Source organism: Grus americana, chromosome 1 (assembly GCF_028858705.1).
Source record: "Grus americana isolate bGruAme1 chromosome 1, bGruAme1.mat, whole genome shotgun sequence".
NCBI lineage: Eukaryota > Metazoa > Chordata > Aves > Gruiformes > Gruidae > Grus > Grus americana.
The window spans coordinates 123,284,971-123,310,085 of record NC_072852.1 but is presented as its reverse complement, the minus strand read 5'-3'; the positions used below and the strand labels follow the sequence as shown (position 1 = coordinate 123,310,085).

Sequence of the window (25,115 nt, the reverse complement as noted above, 5' to 3'; positions counted from 1 at the left end):
AACAATTCATGCTTTTTTGCTTAATACCTTGACTGTGGAGTACAGCTACCCCTGATGCAGCTAGAGTACTAACAGCTGCTTCCCAGTGACTGTTGTCAGATCTTTGTGGACAGAACTGTGGTTACATGTATTTCCTGTTTTCAGGATATTATTTAGTTGCTCTAAGCCTTCTGGAAGGCCTCACACAAGATTCCACTTGTTAACAAACTGTGTTAAATTTTATTGACAAAGGTCTTTTCACTTAATATTTTTATACTTTAGCATGTTACTCTGAAAACTTGTTTCACCAACCTAGAGTTACAGTTTCTATTTAAAAGATATATTTTCAGATAAACTTTACAAAAATAGTGAGATCACTATCTGTAGCTTTCACTATAGTCATATAGCTATAGCTTTAGACAATAGTAGCTTTTTAATAGTGAAAACAAGTAGTAGCATTAGGACGTGGATACTGAAAATAGCACTTTTCAAATTTTAAAATACCATGCCAGATTTAGACTTGGGTTGATGAAAATGAGTAATAAGTTATTTGATTCTTGAGACCTGAACAAAAATGATAGTAGAATCCAACTGTAATGCTGCATTTTGCTGGATCTGTTTCTTCTTTTGTCATTTGCTTCTGGTATTGTTGGTAACATTTCTGTTTTGGAGAGAAAAATTGGCATTGATGAGCTTTGTGAGAACTAAGAACATTTCAAAATAATAGGTGACAGTTGCTGCTTATATGTATTTTGGAAAAAAGAGGAAGTCTGAGTTAGAAACCTACCAACTAGATAAATGGTGCAGCAGAAAGCAAATTGCATGCTTCTACTCTTTTGAATGTGGGTGGGGGGAACATCTTTGGAAAAAAAATAATGCTTTGAACAATTACTTGGAACATACTACTTTGGGAGAACTTGAGATGGTAGCTTAGCACTATAAAACTTTTTAAAATAATCCTTCTCATGTAAAACCGTCATGATTCCTGAATGCCTGTTTTTCTTATAGCATATTATTGATAGCTCTTGATGTCAGAGAGCTGTTCATCCTTTTGGTGCTATGCTACGGGTGGCAATGGATGTTGGGCATGAGACATCGAAAGTTATTTAAAAAGTGATATCCAGTCTCATTTCTGTTGGTGTTTGGGTTTGGTGGGGGAGAGTGTGTGGGTTGTTTGTTTGTTACCTCTTTAAATGGTTTGTTAACAAAGTTATGAATAACAATTTACTTTTTTGCTTCAAAACCATTTTATTTTTCTACATAAAGTTTTGGAAGCATGTAACAGAACATGTAATGCTACTGTCTTTTTGTGAATATTCTTATTCTCTCCTACTTTTAAACTTTTCTGGGGAGTTGATAAACTAACTTTTCTTAAAATTTAGGAGAAAATTATTTCACAAGTGAATTTTGAAAAGCAGTTACCTCTGTGTAAAGGAAAGCTAGTTCATGTGAGGATAGGCAGCATCAGTTGTTATGTTAAGTGATAATGACATACCTGCAGTGTTAGTACTTGTCTTGTTAGAGTAATGTTGAAATTAAAGCCAAAATATAATCTAAAAGACCATAATAGGTGGGCTTGGTTCTTAATAAATTAAATAAATCTTCTAAAAAATTGCATTCCTTCATTAATTAAAACTTAAAGTTGAGATTCTTTAGAGAGAATCCAAGCGCTGAATCCCACATGTATTTATGTTGTTGAAGCTGGCCAGATTTCAAATATTGTCTGTGGGTTTTGGGTCTGTAGTTATACTATCCACTTGCAGGCAATATGTTTGCCTCCTGTCTGGACAGTAGGGATGTGGTAGTTCAAAATTTTAAGAAGTTAGTTCAATCTCTTACCCAAGCTTTCCCAAATACTTTCATCCAGAAGTTCCTCAAGAGCATAAGCCCTTTGTTTCACAGTTCAGCACTTTATAGTAAGTAATTGGTATTGGTCTGTCGCACCCAGGTAGAAATTGCATTCAGAAATCCTGTCCAGTCCCTTTTAGAGAGAACACAAAAGAATACATAGGTTTACATGAGAGTTTCCAGCTGTTTTTGAAGCCTGTCCCTTCATGTTGCAAGCAGTTATGTCATGTAATGTCATTACATTTATGAAGATTGCTGTCTAAAAAGTGATCAAAAAAAGTACTTAAAAGTGCCCTTTTGCCTCTACTGTTTCCATTCAGATGCTATGCAAATTCCTAATTTTCTGATTCTTCAAAATCTGTTTCTAATTTTCAATCTAAATTTGAAATACACATTTGTTTGTCAGTCAACATTGTTGTTTGGCTGAAATACCTCTTCTCTTTCGCTAGTGTTTGTCCTGTTTGTACTAGTAGAAATCGTCATACTAGCTTTTGATTTGCTAAGGTAAATAATTTGAGCTGTCCTGAGTTCCTTTTGCAAGAGAGACTCTTCTTCTTTCCTCTTATCCCTGCAGTTCTCTTCTGAATTTATTTAAGTTTATCTTTTCTCAACACAGGGAAGTTGTCTGGAATGCTGTAGGTCAAATCTGCTGAGAAGGTATTAAAATTCCTGCTTTTTAGAAAAGGTTGTTCCCTGTCTCTTCTATTGGAAGAGCTTGGGAGCATCAACTGAAACTACTAGGTAGCAAATTCGAAACAAACAGAAGATGGTTCCTTGCACTTAATCTGTGGAACTGCTCGCTGCTGAATATTACTCATGTTAAATGAGTGGACGTGGTTTTAAAAAGTGGTGGGGGCAAATCAATGGAAGGAAAATCCATTAAGAGCTGTTAAGAACAGCAGTACCACCTGTGCCCAGGAAGTTCCTGAACTTAAATTGCTGCAGTCTAGGAAAGTATTAGGAAAAAATTTTATTATATGCTAACCTTTTTCTTTTGTTTCTTTTTCAAGAATGTGTGTGCATGTAAAAGCTGTGCTGATTTCTTATTGTTGCTATTTTAGTAAACATGAAGACCGGATGCTACACTAGGCTGACTATTGGTCTGACTTATCATGGTTATCTTATTTTATCTTTGTTGGAAATTTACCCTCTGTTGAACTTGAGAATCGTGTATGTTTTTTTTCATCTGCCTTATGTTGGCAGCATATACTCGTCTTGCTTTGTTGCCTCATAATCCAATAATTAATGTACTTGAGGTTTTTTTGAGTAGTTTTAATAAGCCTGTTGCAGACTTCAGGATCTTATATGGTTATATAATGTTTTACTACTACATGCCTCCTAGATTGCCACAGATGATTTTTCAAAGGTATTCTGATGGGTGTGTTTTATAGTTGTAATGTCCTCATCTCATTTACAGCTGATAGACCTAAAATAATATTGTAAATTCAGTCCAAAGGGCAATAATCGTTTGACTGCAAATTGTGGAGATAATGATAGGCTACCACTAATAAGTGTACTCAATAGTACAGCAGTTCACCTTTTATGTTGAATTTTGTGCTGCTTGGACACCGGTGAAAATGAATTTTAGGTAAAGCTTGCTCTGACTCACAGGAAAAACAAAAGCATGTGGAAGTGTATGTGAAACAAGTGCAGGAAACTGTGATCCAGAGTTTCAAATCTCATTCCATTACTACACAACAGTAACAAATTTTGACAAATTTATTTATGCTTGCTGCACCTTGTACAGTGTAACTGTGCTGTTAAGCGGCAATAAGGAGAATGAAATTGAGGTTTTGCTCCTTTTAGTCTGCCTGGGTGTGAGAGGGACTAGCATAAAGTTAGCAGTGAAGAATTTACGTCTGGAGAGGCAGGGAAATAACAAGAGCTGGAAACTTGATTTTAATACTCTACAAAGACTTTCAGTTGTTCAAGTTATCTCACAGCAAAAAAAGTTTCAAACATTTTCAGTGTACTGTATTTATTTTTTTTCTTATTAACATAAATTAAGAGTCAGGTCTGTGTGGTTTGTCCTATTAGTCTGCAAATAGACTAACAAATTTAAATCTTATGCCTACAACTTATAAAACTTTGTTCTTTCCCGTCTCTGCTCTGATTCTAGGAATCCTTGTCATCTCCTTGGCTTACTTGCATGCCTCCTGGTTCTGCTTTTTCTGCAGGGCTGGGCCTTCCTGTCTTCAGCTGTCAAAGGCTTCACTTAAGGAGCTGTTCCACCTGCTCAGCATGTGGAGAGGAAGGAACAACAGATGAGAGGAAGCCCTGTACCTCTGGCCCCCCAGTCAGCGCCGCCAGGCCCTGACTGTGCTGGCTGGGGGAGCTTGTTCTCCCGTAGCTCTTCAGTGCTAATTGGCCAAGAAGTTGAAAGCAGTTGCAGCCATTCCATGCACTGAACAGCAATGCAGACCTCGATAGTTAGGAGTTTTTCCCTGTAAGCCACATGTACCTCATGAGATGCCCATTCTCCATCTGTGGTCTACAGACAACATAAATAATCTCTTGCACATGCAAGCATTATTCACATTTCCGAGTTTAAGTATAAGCTTACATGCCTCCTGTTGCTTGTACAGGACAGGCTGCAGGCAGTCCAGAATGATGGGTTTTCCTTTTTTTGGGTATAAATAAAATCTGTGACCGCAGAAAGCTATGAAAAATGAACCTTTTGTACTACAGTTGACACTTTAAAATAAAGGGATTAAAAAGATTGACGTTTAGGACTGACTTGCTTGCTACCCTTTGCCTTTTATGCTTACTTGAAAATGTCTTTTAATTAAGTTTGATGCATTTTAAATGTTCACCTTTGTATGTTTTCGTCCTCCCCAAAAATTCTCTGCAAAGGGCTAATCACTTGTTCTCTGAGTGACTGGCATGATTGAAATGATTATTATGTGGAGATGCTGTGTATTGGGTGAGTAATAATGGGGAGGCTGTTGTGCTGCCAGATGGAGTAGGGATGGAATGATAATGCTGTGAAGATGGTGCTGTCGTTCAGGGCTTGAGTAAATTGTGATCTGTCGACTTCTCTGCCATTCCCCCCTGGCGAAGGTTTCATCTCTAAGTTGCGTGTTCCCTCTTGCTCGCTCCTTTATTCTGTCTGAGCTTTTATTTGCTGCTTCTGTGGTTGTACCCAATGTGCTTTTTAGAACTTTATTCAGTGTCTGGCTCTGTCATGCTTGGTTCATAGATTTTTGTTTTGTTTTGCTGTTTTCCTTGTTTCCTCTCTAGGGGAATTGCTTGTTCATGGTGACATACTGTTTTGACAGGGATTTTTCTACAGTGTATGGTGGAGTTTTTATGTATATTAATGAAGGGGACTATAAAAGTGTGTGCACCTTTCCACATACCTTGTGTTGATGACATACTTTTTCTAACAATGACTAGTTCCACTCTTTGGGACCAGTACTTGAAAAAATCCAGTCTTCAGTGGAAATAAGGTTTTCTTGCATTGAGAAGTGTTCTTGTTGACTGTCCTTTTCACACTGGTGTATTCTGGCAATTTAAAGATCTATTATGATCAGGCCATTGAGTCCTTCCAAGGCGAGAGCAGAGCTGCTTTGAAGGTGAATTTAATCTTTAAACAAACATAGATTACATTAGTGACAGTGAAATGGAAGACATGGGTGTGCCCCATTCATCCAAAACCTTAAAAAAAAAAAGTCAATTTTTAGTGTTAAGATACTATCTTTTTAATGATAAACTCTTGAGTGACTTTATGCCCTGGGTCACTGTGTCAGCGCATTTTTGCAGTCTCAGGTTGGTTGCATTTTGGAAACTATATTGCCTGTAAAACTAATCAAATTCCTTCTAAGGTTTTGCATTAATGTATGCTTGAAATTGATGATGCCTGCCCCTGTAAACAATACAGGAATTGATCCTTCACCTAAAGGCCTGAGCTATTACAGCTTCAGTTGGAGAGTCAGATACTTAACTTTAACTTAGCAAAACACCTCATCTTCTGTGGAGTGAATACTGTGGAGTACAGTATGCTCATCAAAAATAAAAGCTTCTCAACAATTGTATGAAATGTATATAATCAGTTACTTCTATAATTATTTAATTTTGTGCAATTCTTAATTTTGAGTCTACAAATATACTTTTTTTTTTTTTAAAGAAATAAAATGTCCATTAGCTGTTTTCAGTGAATTTTAGGACTGGTAAATGAAATCAACAGTGTAAGGGTAGTGAACTGTGTGTAAACTTTTTTTTTTTTTTTTTAAATCTGAAAATTTTAGCTGGTTCAGAGGACTGGCCTCTGCACATAGGTATGTTGGAGATATGTATTGCTTTTTCTGAAGTGTAGTGACTCTTGAGGCAATTTTGTGATAAACTCATAAAACGCTGTTAATCATGGTTTGAAGATGAGGATGCTATTATTGTTTTTTCAGTTATTTCACAATTTTTAACTTATACTGTAAAAATTGAAATCTAACACAACTTTAACCATTATTAATAGTTTTTTTTTAAATTAGAGTTACATATTAAGGAGTTATGTGTAGTTGTAGAAGCCCTTGTTACTGAGCACTGTTTTATGTATGGTTTGAATTGGTGGCTTCTTGTTCACAAGTATTGGAGTGTTGTTCGTTGAGTAGTCAGAGTATGTGGTAACTGAAAGTTAGTTCCAACAGAAGGGGATATTGTACCTTTTCCAGCTGGGCACAGTAGAAAAGACTATTTGCAAATCCTTCTGTTAGAAGGAATGTAGCAGCATGATGGAATTGAGAAGAACTTGTAATTTAGGCTATGTTTGTTAGTGTTCAACCAAGACAAATGTGTGTGGCTCCATTCCTCTCATGGATTTCATTCTTCTTTATCCAATTCTTTGTTTTTTAAATCACAAAATCCACCTTGTCTACACAGGTCATATACAGGCAAAACAGAGATCTCCAGGTATAGGTGGAAGCTTCAGTCTGTGTCTTGCTGTGAATCATAATGGTGACTTTGGCTTAAAAGTGAGGTTGACTCTGGAATCTGATACTTAAGGCACTTGATATGAGTGTGGACAACTCAAATTTAAATCTTTGTTTCAAATTAGGCAAAGCCTAGGTCTTTCATATCCTGGATAAATGTCCTTTTTAGATGGTTTTAATGCTTTTTGGTGAAATTTTTGAGCGTTTTTCTCTTCTCCCCCATACCCTCAATAATGGAATTAGTTTCTGACCTGCTGGGCATACCAGGAGCTGTGTCCTTTGAAGCAGACTCTATTTTCTATTCAGTAGTATCCCTGTGAATACATAGAGGTACATGGAGAATTGGCATTAAGCTTGATACATGCATGTTTTTCTGCTTGGTATTTGTTATTGTTCATCTGTATATTGGATGTCAAATTTGATAGGGCTTGGGAAGCATTATCCAAGAAGGAGGTCTTCTATCCAGCTCCAGGGGAATGTTAATGAAAACAGTCTGTGTTGACAACCTGCATGGCTATTTACCCCGCAGCTACGGGATTTTTCAGGATGTGTTGTCTGTGAAAACTCAGTATGAAGTTTTACTTGTCAGAAGACTCTGGCAGGATCCTGAGCAATGTTTGAGTGTATTGTCATTTTACTTGGTGTTTAGTGCATATTATGATGCAAATGCACACTAGTAGCTAAAATAATTTGGACTTGCACTTTGTGGTGCATAAATACCAATTCTGAAATCTATATGAATGTAACCCCCACACCTGTTATTGCTACATAGCGCAAGTAGACATCATTTCTTTCCTGAAATGAGGTACACCAGCTTTTCCATTCATTAGTTGTGTGACTGTATTCCTCATATTTCCTCATTGCATTTCTTTTTTTTGCGTTCAGACTGCCACGTGAGGTGGGAAGGGTGAACGATAAGACTGGGCGTTTGCAGATGCTGGCAAAGAAGAGCTACAGCTCTTGATGGGAATTATTGTGGTACTTTTCAAGGTGTCTTTTGGGCATAAAGTTCTTCTCCAAAACGTTTTTCTGTGTGAGCTGGTTTTCATGCACATTTGGTTATGTTCCAGTGTTGCTCACTTTTATACGTGAGTGGCATCCCCATTGTTTAAGCATAATTAAGCAGCCACAAGGGCAGTATATATGAATGATAGTGGAAAAAGGAACATATGTGGAGTGGTACCTGTATGTGAGATTTCGGTGATGTGATGGAAAATCTTTATGGGGCACCCTTTCTGGTATACTGGCTATGCTAACTTTAGAAGTACCAGCATTCTGAGACTCTTTGAAATAATGGTATTTCAGTATCTGAAACCAGGTTCCTTCCATTTAGATGGGATTTTTTTTTTATCCACTGTGTCTTAATGTACCTTTACCAATTTTATGTCTCCTGTGGTGCTGAAAACTCCATAATTCTCACTTTATTAGCGTTAGTTTTTACAATTTCTTCGTAAACAGCTTCTGACCCATTTTCATCTCTATTCTTGGCAGTAGTTTTTTAATATTTTTATAATAGTTGCTCTTCTATGTCACCTGGTATTCCAACAACAGCACAGAAAATCATTCTCTTTAGTCTGAAACTAAGTATTTTCACAAATACATATTTGTTGTGTCAGTCTTTGTGGACATTTTCTTATGCATAAGTATGTACACTGTTCTCTGCTTAATACTTTTTTGATGCTTCTTTATTCATTGCTTCAGTGTCATCTTTATGCTTTGTAGCTAATAGTCAGTGTTACATTTCCAAGGACTCGTGCTTGTGTCTGGATCAGGAGATCTTTGTATAAATAACAATTATTCAGATTTAAACTTTTTGTTTTTTTTTCCTTGGGTAAACCAGACAGCTATTAACACAGACTCTGGCTTTAATTGATCTTTTTTTTTTCCCTCTCTCTTTCTGTGTTGATTTTAATTGTATCTCCAAAGTTATTTACCCAATGAAATTGAAAACAGCTATTTATTTCATGTATGATATCTTACTAAAATCTATATGAATATCTGTAGCTTCCTAGATACAACTGGTTTAACATTTTCAAAAAAGATAAGTTTATCAAAGTTAACTGTCTAAATGTTCTGAGGCATGACATGCTTTCACCTCAGTTGTGATATTCTATGTTAATATAGTTAAGAATAGCTAGAATAAAATCAGATTTAGTAGTCTTAAATTTCAGTGTGTGGTGAACTATTTCATTAGCTCTAGAACAATTGCTAAATTTAGGTGCTGCAATTCTACTTGAAATAAAATTATTTGGTAAAAAACCAAAAACAGTTCCTGTATTTTCAGATAAAAATCAGCCATTTCAATTGCCTATGAAAAATCTATTGCTACTTTAAAAAAAAAAAAAAAGGTGGTGGTTGTGTGGCGTTGTTTTTGTTGTTGGTTGTTGTTGTGGTTTTGTGTTGGTTCCCCCCACCCCCCCCCCACCCCAACTGTGCAGACTTTGGAATGATGAAATTCCATACAAAATTTGTCATAGTTTCGTGAGTCTTCAGATTATGAAACATTTTCAGGGACAGAATAGACACCATTATGTTTACTTATAGTTTAGAATTTGTTTTAATTTCCTGTATAATGTAAGTGTGTCTATACATACTTACACATCTATATTTTTAAGTATGTCTTACTGTATTTAAAGGAAGTAGGGGGGTGGTTTGCATTCTAAAGGTTCTCTCAGAATTAATGCAGAGTGATTCACTACATTAAATCCAGTCAAAAAATTTTTCACCAAAATGCAATTGGTTGTGGACACTGTCAGCTGAAAACAACTAAGCTTCCTGTATTTTTCTTTGAGAAGCTTACACTATTGAGTTTACATCTGTCTGACAGAAAACACTTGTAAAGAGTGTTTTAGAGTTCTAATACGTGTTCTTTATTCAGTGGTGGCAAGTTCCTGGCACCCCCCACCCCCCCGCCCTGTTAAAATGTCACTTTTCTCCATTTATCATTGCTTTGCATATATTCTATTTTGTATTTTGTTTTGCAGTTCTGTGCTTTTTATGAAGCAGTATCCCTCATTTTTCAGTGATAATTGGTTCGGGAAGAATCACTTTTAAGTTACTAGTGTCTCCTATTCTCCATCTCATTGTAGCATTTGCTTTGCTGATACTAATTTTCCACTGTAGCTTTCTAAATTGTGTTGTGGGGTTTTTTAATTTTATTTTATTGTTTGTTTCTTATGGTGATAGTGTGCTTCTTTCACTCTAGAACATTTTTTTGTTTATGCTGTTTACCTTTCAATTAGTTTTTGGGTTAATTTTCACTTGTAAACTTAGTAACCTTGACCTTACCTGTACTGTTTGCTGCTTCATCTCCTCTCTTCTACTTCCAGATTATATGGAAGATGTAACAGATATTTTTTTCAAATGATTCCTATGGTAGATAAGTCCTAGACTACAGTAGTGGCTCTTAAAGAAAATTAATCTTAATTGTTATCATCAAGCTATGCATAATGTGCACAACTGCTTTTCTTCTTTATTTCTTGCGCTGTTTATTCTTGTGTCCTGTTTCATGAAGCAGTAATCATGGGAAAACAAATTGGCCAAAATTGATGATAGATTTCTTGAGAAATGCATGAGGAGGATCAGTTTCCATTGTTCTATACTATTTATTGTCCCTGAAAAGATAAGGATTTTTGATGATCTTAAATATTATTAGCAGATTAGAGTACCTTCCTGACATTCCAATATACCATAGAAATTTTGCAGAAACAAAATTCTCAGAGCCTAGTTCGTGTTCTTCTTTCTTGAGGCCTGAGTCTTTTGGGACATGAGCACGTTTGTGCTTTTAACACTTATTGAGGCTTTTATGTAATATATTCCATACTTGAAATACAAGGAGAGTAAACTCGTGCTAAGTTGAGAGAGAAGTTTCGTAACACAGTATGAGCTTCACAGAAAGAGTATATAAAGATGCTTTGAAAGCTGTAATGGGAATTGATAGAGTAAGAAAGTAAGGGAAGTTGAGTGTTGTGCCATCCGTAAATAATACGAGAGCCTTCAGTGGAGGATCTGTTGAATTAATATAGGTTATCTTCAATCAAATATGAATTGTATGCTTTTCTCTGCAGAAGTAAATGAGATGTTCTTTTAAGTAATTTACAGTCCAGGAGGTGGGTATTTATCCAGTCAGTCACTGATGGGGGGAAAAATAGTTTAACTTCTGAAGAATCTGAGCTAGTCTTTTTTCTCCTTGCTTAGCTGAAGGGAGCCTTGTTCATGCTGCTGTTGCTGCAGAGCAGGAGCTAGAACTGAATCAGGAGGTTCTCAGGATGGTAACTGTTGTCATTGTTACTAGAAAATCACGTGTGTGATGGCGAATTGTGGAGAAAGGAATGGAAGAGAAGCCTTTCAGAACATCCTCTTTCGATCCTGAGATGGGGAGGATGAGCTCAGCACATACATAAGCTTCTGCTTTCATGGTCTGTAGGTACCCTTCAGGCTGACTGGTAGTAAATAGTGTGATCATCACTTCAGTGTCCAGCACTATCTACGTAATTACTTTCATTTCCAGAAGGGTAAAACATCCCTTAAGAGCTAACTAACACTTCATTTCTAAGCATTAGTGTAGTATGTATTTTATTTGTGAAGAGTCCGCCGGTGTCTTTCAAATTTTTTTTCATGCTTCCAGTTCTCAGTACCTGCTTGCAAAGCCCATCCATTCTGATTATTGCTTTCTAGAGAAACAAGAAAAAAGAAGCAGGGACTGTGTGTGGTGTTGTCTGTCCCTGTGTCCCCTTGTCCCCCTGATGGAATGCTTATCTACATATACTATAATGTTTTTTATTATGAAACTTAAGGTTCTGGGAACATCTTGAGGTTTTGAATTTGTTACTTTACACTATATTGTCTGCATTAAAACACTGTCTTTTTCTTGAACAGTTAATTTACCATCCAGACTCAATTTATTTCACTGTACATTACTGCCCAGCTGTTGCCATGTTAACAATTTATATTGTTAGTTTTTTTTTGGTTTTCTGTAGTTGTTAGTGTTTTTTCTGTGTTTTAAGTAAAAATTTGCTGACTCAATGCATTCCTCTGTTTTCATATCATTAATATATTAAAGACTTAATAATTAACATCTTGTCATGTTTGGCCATTTAGTCCTGCTACTTTCATCTTAGTCAGTCATACTTGTCAAGAATAAGAGAGGGCATCATTACATCATCTTCTTTATAAACTATTCCAAAAAGCTTTATTGATTTCTATGGTTTTTTTAGTAAAATTGTTTAACAGTAATTTGAATTTGTGCTGAATTGCAACCAGTGATAATGGTAAACTTCTTTCCTTCGTATTAGTTGAAGTAGAAATTTTCCTTCCATCTCCTTTATGAAGTATAGCTGTAATGTGTATCAGTGACTTCTGCAAACAATATTTGCAATTCTGCTTTTATCTGTTGGATTTTTTTAAAAATTTTTTTTTTTTTTGGTTACAGTATATTCCCAACTCTAGGGTCTTTTCGTGAAAAGAAATCATGTTAATGATAGCCATGATGGTGTTTGGTTTGCGGTTTTTTTGGGGGGATGGAGGCGGGGGGAAGGTTCTTTTCTCAACAGAGGGGGGAAAAAAATATTCCAATTCCTTTCCCTTTGGAATAATAAGTAGTGAACAAATGGGGATTTAGTAGTGCATTTTAAAGATTATAATAGAATTATTTTTTTCCTTTTGTGAACACCTATGAATGCTTTGCTAGCTTTTTTCAAGTTGACAAATACCCTAAGCCTTTTTCTTCACTATATTGTGTTTAAATGTGTCCTAAGAACTGGTGGTTGAATTTGTGAAATCAGATTGCTCCCAGTCATGAACTATGATGTCATAAGAGGGGCTTGTAACTCTTATATCAGCAGCGTTGACAATGGTGTATTACTTCAGTTTGCTTTTAATTAAGCAGGTGGCAAAAAACATAAGTAGTATTATTTTTTGTATCATACCAACCAACTTATTTTACTGCAGCCATTACTGTATTTTACTGTATTTGTTTCCTGCCTCTGCTTTAGTTGCCACACTGCGAAGCAGCTGCAGGTGATTATCTTGCCAAGTTCCTAAATTCTTCAGGTTTCTCTTTTATATTCATGCAGCCTTGAACAAAGGGAAGAAAGTATACGACATTGTGTAGCAATCTTCCTTTTCATTTCAGGGTCTTTCTCTTTCTTGTTAATTTGTCAATACTAGCAATTCTCAAGGCTGGCTCCATTGAGTGCCCTTAAAAATCCATACGATGTGGAGAAATAACAATACTTAAAATCCTGAGGGGTTTTGAACTTCCTTAGAATTCTTAGTGTCTCAGGATGATTTAAATTGGTTGCACAAGTGGTGCCATAGATGGCCTTTGCAGTTACAGATCCACTGAAATGAGATCTTTTGATTATTCCTTCAAGGAAACCATATACAGATATGCATAGTTGTGATCTCCCTCTTCAAAATGCTTTGCATCTGTTCATTCAACTAAGAGACAAATTCTTATCTATGCAGAAAAAGAACTTGTTCCTTTCTAAAGATGTTTATGGAGGGATTTGATGGGGAAAAATGTTTCTCCACCAAAACCAAAGTCTAGTGGAGGGTGTCCCTTCCTGCAGCAGGGGGGTTGGAACTAGATGATCTTTAAGGTCCCTTCCAACCCAAACCATTCTGTGATTCTATGATAAATGAGTTTATCTAGATAAATCTGCTCTGGCTACTAGGAAGAACAAGGGCCATGCACTGACCAGTCTGCTCATTCCTCGGAGACTCAGAGGTTGACTGGTGTTCCTGCTGAGGAAGTAAATCTTGCTTGTAGTTTCTGTTTCATTTTGTTAGAATGCGCTAGAAGAATTTTAAAAATTCATATGAAACAACCTTCACAATTTAAGTTGGCATAAATATGTTTTCCTGGTAATGTTGCAAACAGGCTAGAGATCAACTGAGAGGATGTACTTAATGGTGTAGTTGAATTGCTCTTACGGTAACAGTTAACAGAGTTAACTAGACTTAACTGTAAGTTAACTGTTACTTAAAGGGAAAGCTCTGCTGCCCTATGCCTTGCCTTGTGCTGGTGTTAGTAAGATGGCTTAGCGGTATCTTCAAAATGTATTCCAAGGCAAAAGGAAAATCTGCTTTGAGAATTGATCTGAGTTGTGTGACAGACTTGGGCATACCTTTTTGTATGTCTATTATATATAATTCTTCAGGTACTTGAGATACATCTTTAAATGAGGATTTTCTTAAAAAGGGGCTGGGGAAATGTTAAGGGTTCCCAGATGCTTAGCTGTTCAAGTGCATGTGGTTTATAATTTCTTTGAACATCTGTATAGAAAAGTCCTGTTGATATTTGTTCATAAAGTCAAGTTCCTTTTAAATACCTGTAGCCATCTAATTCAGGAAATAAACTACCCTAACTTCCTCTCCAACAGTTTTTGTAAGCTACCTGTTGTGGTAGCAGTTTTTATATGCTCTGAACAGTGACTGAATTGTAGAATACAAAAATATTAAGACAATGTCACCCTGTGAATATTCTCTTCAATAGCTGCAGCAGATATTGCATATCATGAGAAAATGGAAGGCCTATCTGCAAATTAATGTGACAGTTAACATTAGGGGCACCAGCAAGAATTGTGTTATGATTTGTACAAATCAAGAGATGAGACCAAAAAGTAGGGAGAGGAAGCAAGGTGCAAACCCCAAGATTCTGCATTAAAACACTTGCAGATGGGAATAGGTTCAGCTGATGAGCCTGAATGTTGAGAATTGCTTTATGCACACATAGTAATTTTAAGAAACCCACTTTGGACTTCTATGCTTTGCTTCTGATTCCAAGGATCATATTCTTTAGATTGTGAATACCTCCTGGAGTCAGCAAACTCTCAGTGGTGTGAATTAAAATTAAAGGAGTAGTAGCTTTGATTGTCAACAGAATTCCAGTCACAGAATCACAGAATGGTTTGGGTTAGAAGGGACCTCAAAGATCATCCAGTTCCAACCCCCTGCCATGGGCAGGCACACCCTCCATTGTTGCCCAGAGCCCCATCCAACCTGGTCTTGAACACTTCCAGGGATGGGGCATCCACAACCTCTCTGGGCAACCTGTTCCAGTGCCTCACCACCCTCGCAGGGAAGAATTTCTTCCTGATATCTAATCTAAACCTACCCTCTTTTAGTTTAAAGCTATTACCCCTTGTCCTGTCACTACATGCCCTTGTAAACAGTCCCTCTCCAGCTTTCCTGTAGGCCCCCTTCAGGTACTGGAAGGCTGCTACAAGGTCTCCCCAGAGCCTTCTCTTCTCCAGGCTGAACAATCCCAGTTCTCTCAGCCTGTCTTCATAGGAGAGGTGCTCCAGCCCTCTGACCATCTTTGTGGCCCTCCTCTGGACTCGCTCCAACAGTTCCATGTGCTTCTCGTAGTGGGGACCCCAGAGCTGAACCCAGTACTCCAAGCGGGGTCTCACAAGAGCAGAGTAGAGGGGGAGAGTCCCCTCCCTCAACCTGCTCGTCATGCTTCTTTTGATGCAGCCCAGGATATGGTTGGCTTTGTGGGCTGCAAATGCACATTGTTGAACTTCTCATCCACCAACACCCCCAAGTCCTTCTCCTCAGGGCTGTTCTCAATCCATTCCTTGCCCAGCCTGTAGTTGTGCTTGGGATTGCGCTGACCCATGTGCAGGACCTTGCACTTGGCCTTGCTGAATTTCACGTTGTTCGCACAGGCCCACCTCTCCAGCCTGTCAAGGTCCCTCTGGATGGCATCCCTTCCCTCCAGTGTGTTGACCCCACCACACAGCTTGATGTCATCGGCAAACTTGCTGAGGGTGCACTAGATCCCACTGTCCATGTCGCTGACAAAGATGTTAAACAGTGCCAGTCCCAGTACCGACCCCTGAGGAACACCACTCGTCACCGGTCTCCACTTAGACATCAAGCCGTTGACCACAACTCTTTGAGTGTGACCATCCAGCCAATTCTTCTAGTGCAGTTTGCTAAGGCAAAACTTGCAACATGAATGAAAAATTCTGCAGCAATTCTTTGATGTAGAGGCAAACACACATCTCAATATTTTCAGAATATGGCCAAATAGCTACAAATTGAAATGTGTAATTTAAATGGTTTTATTAAATCATTTTAATACCACACATACACCTAATAGATTTAATATAGAAGTTACCCATTTTACTGCAGTTTTGCAGGAGCATAGCTTTGTTTTAATCCATCAGAACTTTTTTTCTGAAAACAGCCATAAAATAAGCCTATTCTGCACTTGGAAGTAGGTGAAAGCATATGTGATACATCTCAGATTTGGGATGCTGAGACCCACTCATCTGGTCACATACATGGCTTTGTGTTCATTAAGTACAGTAAGGCCTATTGTGCTGGTTTTGGCTGGGATAGAGTTAATTTTCTTCATAATAGCTGGTATGGAGCTGTGGTTTGGATTTGTGCTGCAAAGAGTGTTGGTAGCACAGGGATGTTTTAGTTCCTCCTGAGCAGTGCTTACACAGAGCCAAGGCCTTTTCTGCTTCTCGCCCCACCCCACCAGTGAGTAGGCTGGGGGTGCACAGGGAGTTGGGAGGGGACACAGCCAGGATAGCTGGCCCCAGCTGACCAAAGGGATATTCCATACCATATGACGTCATGCTCAACATAAAACTGGGGAAGCTACCTGGGAGGTGGGATCACTACTCAGAAACAGACTGTGCATCAGAGTTGGTGGGTTTTTTCCCCTCCTGCCTAGGTGGTGAGCAATTGCATTCGTGTGTGACTTGTTTATATGTATATTTATGCACACACGTATATATAAATAATAATTATTATTTTCCTTTGTTACCCTATTAAACTGTCTTTATCTCAACCTACTTTTTTTTGTGGGGTTTTTTTTTTCCGTTTTCCTCCTCATCCCACTTGAGGGTGGGGAGGAAGTGAGTGAGTGGTATGTGGTGCTTAGTTATCGGCTGGGTTTAAACCATGACACTTGTCTTACTACGGCTTACCATTTAAAAAACAATTTTCAAACTAGCGTAGCATGGTAAAAATGTAAAATTAAAGTGCAGATTAGATCAGTAATTTGGATTCTCCACAGGTGTTTTTAAACTTTTTTTAACATTTCTTTATTTTATTGTTGGCATTTTTCATTTCAATGATTAATACAAGTGTACATGAAGTAAATCATAAATACGGGCGAGACTGCTAATTAGTATTCGGACTTAAGTATTACAGGTTGGATTGATCTTTTTTCCCCTTTTGAATTTCCAGTTTTAATAAAATGACTTAATGAAGCTTGTCATTTCAGATTAAGTATTAAGGTTTTTGATCACTGCAGTGTATTAAAATCAAGCAGTTCGTAATTGCAACCAAATTTGAAACATAGTCAAACCATGGGTTGGTGAAAGTCATGGATTAACCAGCTGGAATTAGAATTTCTTAGAAGTCTGTTGAGCTTTTGAGAACTGTGAAGTCTTCTGCTGGTGCAAAGAACCTTTCCTCTGTTTAAGTTTATTCACCTACTTCATTTTAATGGCTACTATGTTCAAAATCAAGAAACTGAAAGTTCAAAAAGTTGAGAAACAGATTTCATCTATTCGTTCATTCCCAAAGTGTAAACAGGGTCATGAGACAAGTGTAACAGGTTAAAGATCGTGACCACTGTGGTGAATAGAAGGTATCAGTTCAGTTTATTAAAAATGAGTGTTTGCAGTGCAGAACACAGTTTGATTCTGTGTGCTACTTAAAAAACTTGTAGGGCAGCTGTTCTCAGAATTCTTTTCTAGTTTGATTCATGTTTCTAACTTTAGCTCTACTTAGTCTAGAGTAGCTTTACTTAGTCTACAGTAACTGTAGTAAGTACAAAGTAGTAAACTGCATTTTATGACATGATAGAGGTGTGTGTAAAGAATCAGATCTTGGGAGATATATGCTAAGATATATAAATGGCATAAGCAAGTATGTTGAGGTAGTGTATTTGTCACTTTAGCAAAAACTAGAATTAAATCTGAATTCTTCAGAAAAAAAAACAGAATGAGAATAAAATCAGGTTTCTTTCTTGCAGATTGGAAAGAATAAATAAAATCAATCCTTTTGCATTTCATTGATTTTTAAATGAAAAATCATCAGGTATGTTAGAAGTTTGGTTTGTGTTTGGGAAAGAGAATGTTTCTGGAGTCAACAGATAAATCAGAGAAAATTTTTATTGTTCATCTGCTGTCAATTTGCATTATAATCAGTGAACTTCTAAGTCAGTTGTGTCTTAAATGTTACATTTCTTCTTTGAAAAGTAATGCTAACTATGTTACCAAGTCTGTCGACTTCTTGCCTTGTGGACTAACAAGAACCTTTGTTATTTCTGAGAACATGTACAGAAATTGTATTATTTGCTTCGGTTAATACAGAATTTTGAAAACCTTGTATTTCTTTTTCCCAGGCTGTTCGCTGCTATGAATCGCTAATTTTGAAAGCTGAAGGAAAGGTCGAGTCTGATTTCTTTTGTCAGTTAGGTCACTTCAACCTCTTATTGGAAGATTATCCAAAAGGTAAGGGTTTTTAGTACTTCTGATAAATGTCATTGGGGGATTGACATTTGATGTAGGTGATGCAGTAGAATGAAAAACATTTGGATAACTCACTGTTTTCTCGGTTTGTACTGTATTTCAAAGCCCATAACAGAGTAAGACTGATGATGTCTTTACAAAAACAGTTGTATTCTAACTTCTCATTCTTTTTTTTCTTCTCTTTTTTAATTGAAAAAAACAAACTAAACCACTGCTGCTTCAAATATGAATATGAAGTTTCTTTAGTTTATACAGTAGTACCACACTGCCTACTTCATTTTTTTGGTTTGTTAGTACATGACTGTAATGGCAGTTGAACCCGTGCTGTTGAAGGTTTCCTATGGGTGGGGAGGGTCGGAGACACAGGTGCATAGGACGAGAGCCTGTCTTAGTGCTTCCATGTATGTCCACAATCTCAACAGGTCAGGCTAGGCTGAAAGTGTTGATTCAAAAGCAACAGTCTGCACTTAGTGTGTTTCCAGTTCTGTTTCAAATACTGAGTGGAAGAATGGTTGTAGAGGTTTGGGAGGAGCTGGGGGTGAATTTTTTGGGTCTCTGCTTCATCAGTCTTTGAAATTACTTAAGCGATTTTTGCCATCATTGCACCTAGTAAACATGGAACTTTATGTACACTGGTGCTTTGTTGCTTTGTTGGTCAGTAGAGTGCTTTTTTGGTAGTGGTGTGGATTCCCAAAGATACTCTGCTGTGTCACTGAGACGTAGGGTTAGATCTTCAGCTTGTCCTGTTTCCGCTTCATGTCACGCTGGGTGTCAGGCCCAGTGTCTGATAGCTGCCTCCTTTCCAGTGGTGGTGGGAGGTATGGATAGAAGAAAGCTTTTTTGGATCTTACTCTACCTAGCTAATTAGAACAGGTCAGAATATTGAATTTTTTTCATGGGATGTCTTTTTTTCATTGTTGTTGCTTTTTAGTTTTAATATGAATGCAGTTCTGCTTGACTTTGTGTAAGGAAACTAGCACCACCCCCACCCTGAAAATGTCTACTTGCACCCCCACCCCTTTTTCCAAATACACAAAAATACTAGTTTACAGTTACCTTGGGATGTAGAAACAGGGAAATGAATTACAGCTGATAGTAGTTCAAAAGCAGTGCATAGTGATTCAGGATAGCTGTGGACCATTTCATAACAGTGTGTCTCTGTGTCCGCTTGTTCACTGTGTTTGACATAAAACAGTGTGAGTTAAGGCTCCTGGAAGCCTACCTCGCCTTCATGTTTTAGGTGACAAACATTTAGATTTGATATTACTGGGGAGGAATTTGCATTTGTCTAAATTCAGAAGGCTTTGAGTGATTGAGGCATCTGTTTCTTTCTGTTGAATATATGGGTAGCTTAGGGACCTTAGTACCCACAACTTGTACCAACATCTTAAGAACCTGCAACTTGTACGTGCATCCTGTCCAACTGGTGTAATATCACCACTGGTGTTTCCAGTTCCACAGACATGGGAAAACCTGAGGGAAACGTGACAATATGCTGGCTATAGAATTTACTGAAGAATAGTCTGATCCCATGTTTTGTTTTTATGTTATGTTACTTAAAGAAAATTCAACCACCCTTCTGCAAACAACTTACACTGCTGTTTCTGATTAGCCTAATAACAACTTGGTATGATGTGAGTGCAGTATGGCTTATTGGACATATTTTACTTAGCAAAAACAGTGCAGGATTGTGGGCTGAACTGTATTAACTCTGCTGTTGAGTTGATAACAGTTAGAAGTGACAGGACTAGGCATTGCTACGGATCAGAGGCGAGGTTTACTGGTGGGAGTCTGCTTTGTACTGTGCATGTAGCTTTAAGAACAAGCATAAAAAATACAAATGGTAGTTGAAAATACCAGTTCTCCAGAACTGTAAACAAGCACGAGCAGAACTGTGTGGGAAGAAATATTTAGGCATTAAAAACCTGAATTAAATTACTTAGTATTTTCTTAGATGCCTGTTTAAAGTCACATCTCAATGATAAAAGAAGTCTCAAGAAGTAAAAAAACTTTGTTAGTGGAAAAAAAAAAAAAGGTGCATCTGTATTTTCAAAGAAATGGGGTAGCAGTGAAAATAATACTGGAGGAATTTTAATTGATGGGAAAAGGGAAGTTAAAGCGTTTTTAATTAAGTGACAGACGTGTGTTCTTGTGAACTGCAGCTGTTGAACTCCAGTACCAAAGACTGTAAAAGTATCATCTACCACACAAAAAGTCTTAAGTGTTCTGTAATCAATTAACTACTGTTACTTGAGAGAAGTAGAATGTGTTGCATTATAAACTTAAAGTAAAAATAAATTTTATTCCATTCTATAAATTCTGTTACTTTAATGATCGTACATTCTAATTGCAATTATAGTTAAATTTTAAATGCTTGGGAACTGAAAAGTAAAGGGAGTTCAGAAATGTTTTGATGTCACTAATGTATGTTTTATCCAATTTTTAAGTTCTGAAGTTCCAGAACTGTAAAATGCTGAAGCAGGATGATCTTCAGAACTATAAATGTGTCTAGTCTGAAGTTAGTCTTGGACAAAGTTGTAGAGAAGTTAATGTATTTAATAAATTGGATGTAATTAATAAAATATCATAAGATAGTAGCATGACTAATGCTGAAGAACTTTTTTCCTGGGAAGCCTATTATTTATTGAATTAAATATCTTCAATAAATGTGTACACCTTTATATATAATGAGGAAAGGTGTACCTTTATTAAAGGTCAGTGTGATAGTGTTCTTTGTTTAAAAGCGTTGGCAATATAGTTTGTGTGAAGTAGAACAAAATTTAGTTGATTGCACAAGTCCGATCAGTGATCAAGGTGAAGCAATGCTTGGTTGATAGAGAGCTGTTACGTTTCATGTGTGTTGTTTCTTCTGTTTTGATATATCTCATTTTTTCACAAATACGTTGAGAAACGGATCATTCAGTTGAGTGTATTCATTGCGCATTAGTAGTTTCATGTAGCTAATACTTAGAAATCGTAAAAAAGCCTTGTAGGTCATTTCTTTACAAGAATTAGGACTCATACCCCAGAAGAGAGGGACCTTGAGAAAGATTCATGGCAGGTTAGTGCATGTCATTGTTGGAACTAACCAGGCAAATAGTTTCCTCATTGCATGTACGCAGGGAATATCAGTTAGGGGCAGGCTATCTTTGCATGTGGAGTAAGTTGATGGCTGATGTCTTGCTGAAGTCTTAATACATCTAGCATATATATTTATATTTTTAAATGAAACCTGTTAAATGTAGTAATTTCTTCTGAAGTACATTGTTTCCTGTCACTTGCACCACTGAAGTCCAGATTTAGTATGCTTTTTTCATAAAAAAGAAGTACTTGTCTCCAGCAAAAGTTGTGAGTTCACATCAGAAGTTGCTGGATGAGGTTTGTTCTACTCTGCATTATATCTGAAGTTAGACTAGAGTATCATAGTGTTTTTTCCTAGCCTTTAAAATATCTGAAGCTGGTCTGCAGCTTGTGGTTTTTCCAAAATGCAGTATGCTTGAATTGCTGTTGTTAGCTAAAGGGTTTTCAGCCAGGAAATTGAGTTGTCTTGTTAATTGCATGCTGCTACTCTTAGGAGAAAGTCCTAGGCAAGGTATCAACCTTTTTGCAGATTGTGAATACTGTGAGCCACTGACTTGTATTCAGATGATTATAACCAAGGCAGATAGATTCAGCTTAGCAAGCGTGTTCAAGGTGGTTTCTTTGCCCAGCTTTCGTCATCTTTATGGTTACTGGTTTGGCTTTAGGATTTCCCAAAATGAGAATGTTTGCTCCTCCTAGTCAAAGCTCTTCTGTTTTCTCAGTGGCATTCTCTTAACTCTAATCTGATGTCTTCCTCCTTTTTTTTTTTTCCTTCAAGGAGGCAGCTATTCCCCAGCTGTTTGATTGTTTCAGAGCTTTCCAAACCTGTTGATCCCTGGGCGTGTCTTTAGTGGCACCCCTGTCTGCTTGTTGCTGCTCTCTGCTTTGTGCTGGCACAGCTGAATGTGCAGCTGTGTGGGGAACTGATCCAACTGAAAAAAAAAATAAACCCAGCAGAAAAAAGTGATGCAATTGCCCCAGAATGTGAAACCTCAGCTTCAGGTTTTGCTGGAGGAGATTGATGAGTTGTCATGTAGGTTTTTGGACGCTGGCAGCATTGTGAATCCAGCTAGGACTCCATGGTATATACTTGTGAACTTTGTTTGCTACTGCATTCCTTGGGAGAGATGGGATTTTACCAAAATTATTGTGCTGCTCGTCTTGGAGGAAAGTGATGTTACATCACTAGTTGGAGATTTTTTAATTTTTTTTTTCATGACTCTGGTTTCCATAAGGAGTAGAGCGTGTAGACAGAGGACTTTAAACAGTATTCAACTAGAACCCAAACCTTAATGAGCTCATGAACTCTGATGTCATCTGTGTGTTTTCCTTAGGGATGTTTATATCTGTTTTGTAGAAGGATTATATATATATATTGGCTGTATTCCAGCCTGTGACTTGGAGGAGAACTAACAGTTGCACAAGTGGAGACATACTTTTATCCTTGAATTGCTGTTTTCTAAGCAAAATTCCTGGAGGTAAAAGTAGATAATGCAATTAATGAATGATGTGGAAAAAACCATGCAATTATTTATGACACAGTTACTAAAGCACAATAAATAGCACACTAAAATAATTTTTATTGCTGTACTCAAGTGGTGATCACATTTTTATGTAGTACGTCACAACAGTTTTAGCAATACTTATTTTGTTTGTAGATCGTGACTGCATTGTCAAAGCACTAAAAATTTGCAAGTAATTTATAAGATAAATTTGTAAGTGTTAATTAGTCCACGGGCATTTTTTAGCACTTGTTAGGCTAAAATTTAAAACAAAACTGAAAAAAAATACAGAATGTTTATTGAGGTGCTCATTTATTAAGATACAGCCTAAGCCCAAAGTTTAAACATTTTTTGATTGTTGTTGTGTAAAGTATTTTTGTTGCAAGAACAACTCCCAGATTCAACAATGTACATGTGTTCCTCTGTACTTACAATTCCAGCTCTGTAGAGAATTTCTCTGTAGTGGTTAATGTCTCAGTCTTTAGGACTTTGAAGGAAAGTATTGTCATTAGGAAGCATTTCAATGTGCTGTGTTCTGAGGTACAGAGAAGTAGGAGTCACCTTAAAGAATTTGAGAGAACTTCCCAGCTTAGATAGGATTGTGCTGGTTGCTGCAGGGTAGCTGCTGGGCTGTCTTACTGATGAATCTTGAAGAAGTAGAATGGATTTTAAGTAGCATAGCAATCTGAATGGGTTGAGGAAGAGGCAGCTGTCTTGCACGAGTGTGATTTTTTTGGTTTAAGATTATTTTGTTGTTTGTAATTGTTAATAACTGGCAGAAATTGGGTTACTTCTATTTAGAGCTGTTTATTTCATCTTCAGGATGCTGCTGTTAAATTTTGGGAGGTTTAGTTTCAGACAGTTTGAACCATTGCATGGAATTCCTATAGGATGAAGTAAGAATGCTATCTTAAGCTTAGAACATCAAAATGTTCTTTATAAATAGTGTGTGTGACGGTTGGGGTCCAGACTCTAACTGGACCATGTTTTTTGACTGGTTGTCGGAAAAATTTCATTTTGGGCAGTATTCTAAATAAACGATTGTTAAAAGCCATTTTGCAGAATATGCTCTTTGAAGGATTTCTGAGCATCATGTGATTCCATTGTGTTCCTTCACTGATATTCTCACTATTTTAAGACCTTTCCTAGAGTTCATTATCTAAAGGATTTCTGTAACAGTAAACTCCTTGTCAAACTTGTATACGTCTTACACGTTTAATACTTCTAAGTCTCCTGAGCAGCTCATAGTGGAACATGATCATAGGACAGTGAGCTTCTCACCACTTTGCTGCTGCATTGTATTTCCACATGAGAATGTGTAGTTGTTAACAGAGTTACTTAGAGGACTATTGGGTGAATTTTCTTTATTAAATGTATGAGTGTTGCCTCTGTGTGTCTGCCTTCATTCTGTGTGAAAAGGAAGACATGCTTTAGGCTTCTTTGATAGCCTTTTTGATATTTTCAGCACAAATCTCTGGAGGAAATGGAGAACAACCTCTTTCCTGAGGTTGGAACAAAAGACCTGAGCTGCATTTTGCTGCTCTAGCTTCCATAACACTTTTTTTTGGTCATTATAGAATCATTGGATCTTGGAAAAGATCTTTAAGATCAAATCAAACCACTAACCTAGCACTGCCAAGCCCACCAATAAACCATGTCCCTAAGCACCGTGCCTACACGTCTTTTCAATACCTCCAGGGATAGTGACTCAACCACTTCCCTGGGCAGCCTGTTCCAATGCCTGACCACTCTTTTGGTGAAGAAATTTTTCCTAATATCAAATCTATCCTCACCTGGCACAACTTGAGGCCATTTCCTCTTGTCCTTTGGCTAGTTACTTGGGAGAAGAGACCAACACCCACCTGGCTGCAACCTCCTTTCAGGTAGTTGTAGAGAGCAATAAGGTCTCCTCTCAGCCTCCTTCTCTCCAGGCTAAACACCCCCAGTTCCCTCAGCCGCTCCTCATAAGGCTTGTGCTCTAGACCCCTCACCAGCTTCATTGCCCTTCTTTGGACATGCTCCAGCACCTCAGTGTCTTTCTTGTAGTGAGGGGCCCAAAACTGAATGCAGCACTCAAGGTGCGGCCTCACCAGTGCTGAGTACAGGGGAACAATCGCTTCCCTAGTCCTGCTGGCCACACTGTTTCTGATACAAGCCAGGATGCTGTTGGCCTTCTTGGCCACCTGGGCACACTGCTGGCTCATGTTCAACCGGCTGTCAGCCAACACCCCCAGGTCCTTTTCTGTTGGGCAGCTTTCCATGCCCTGTAGCGTTGC

At 37.6% G+C, this 25,115-nt stretch overlaps 1 protein-coding gene across 14 annotated transcripts in view; it reads left to right on the top strand.

Moving 5' to 3' along the window:
• The window catches only part of KDM6A (lysine demethylase 6A), a 159,301-nt gene that overhangs the window by 17,485 nt on the left and 116,701 nt on the right, over positions 1–25,115 (top strand). For 13 of the 14 annotated variants that reach the window (XR_008575835.1, XM_054816351.1, XM_054816392.1 and 10 more), the window contains exon 3: positions 18,130–18,238. The exons of the other annotated variant lie outside the window; for it this stretch is intronic. Coding sequence is in view for 12 of the 13 variants with exons in the window: in XM_054816351.1 (XP_054672326.1) it covers positions 18,130–18,238 (109 nt within the window). In the remaining variant the exon portion in view is untranslated. The remainder of the gene's footprint in view (positions 1–18,129; positions 18,239–25,115) is intronic. 14 annotated transcript variants of the gene reach the window in all.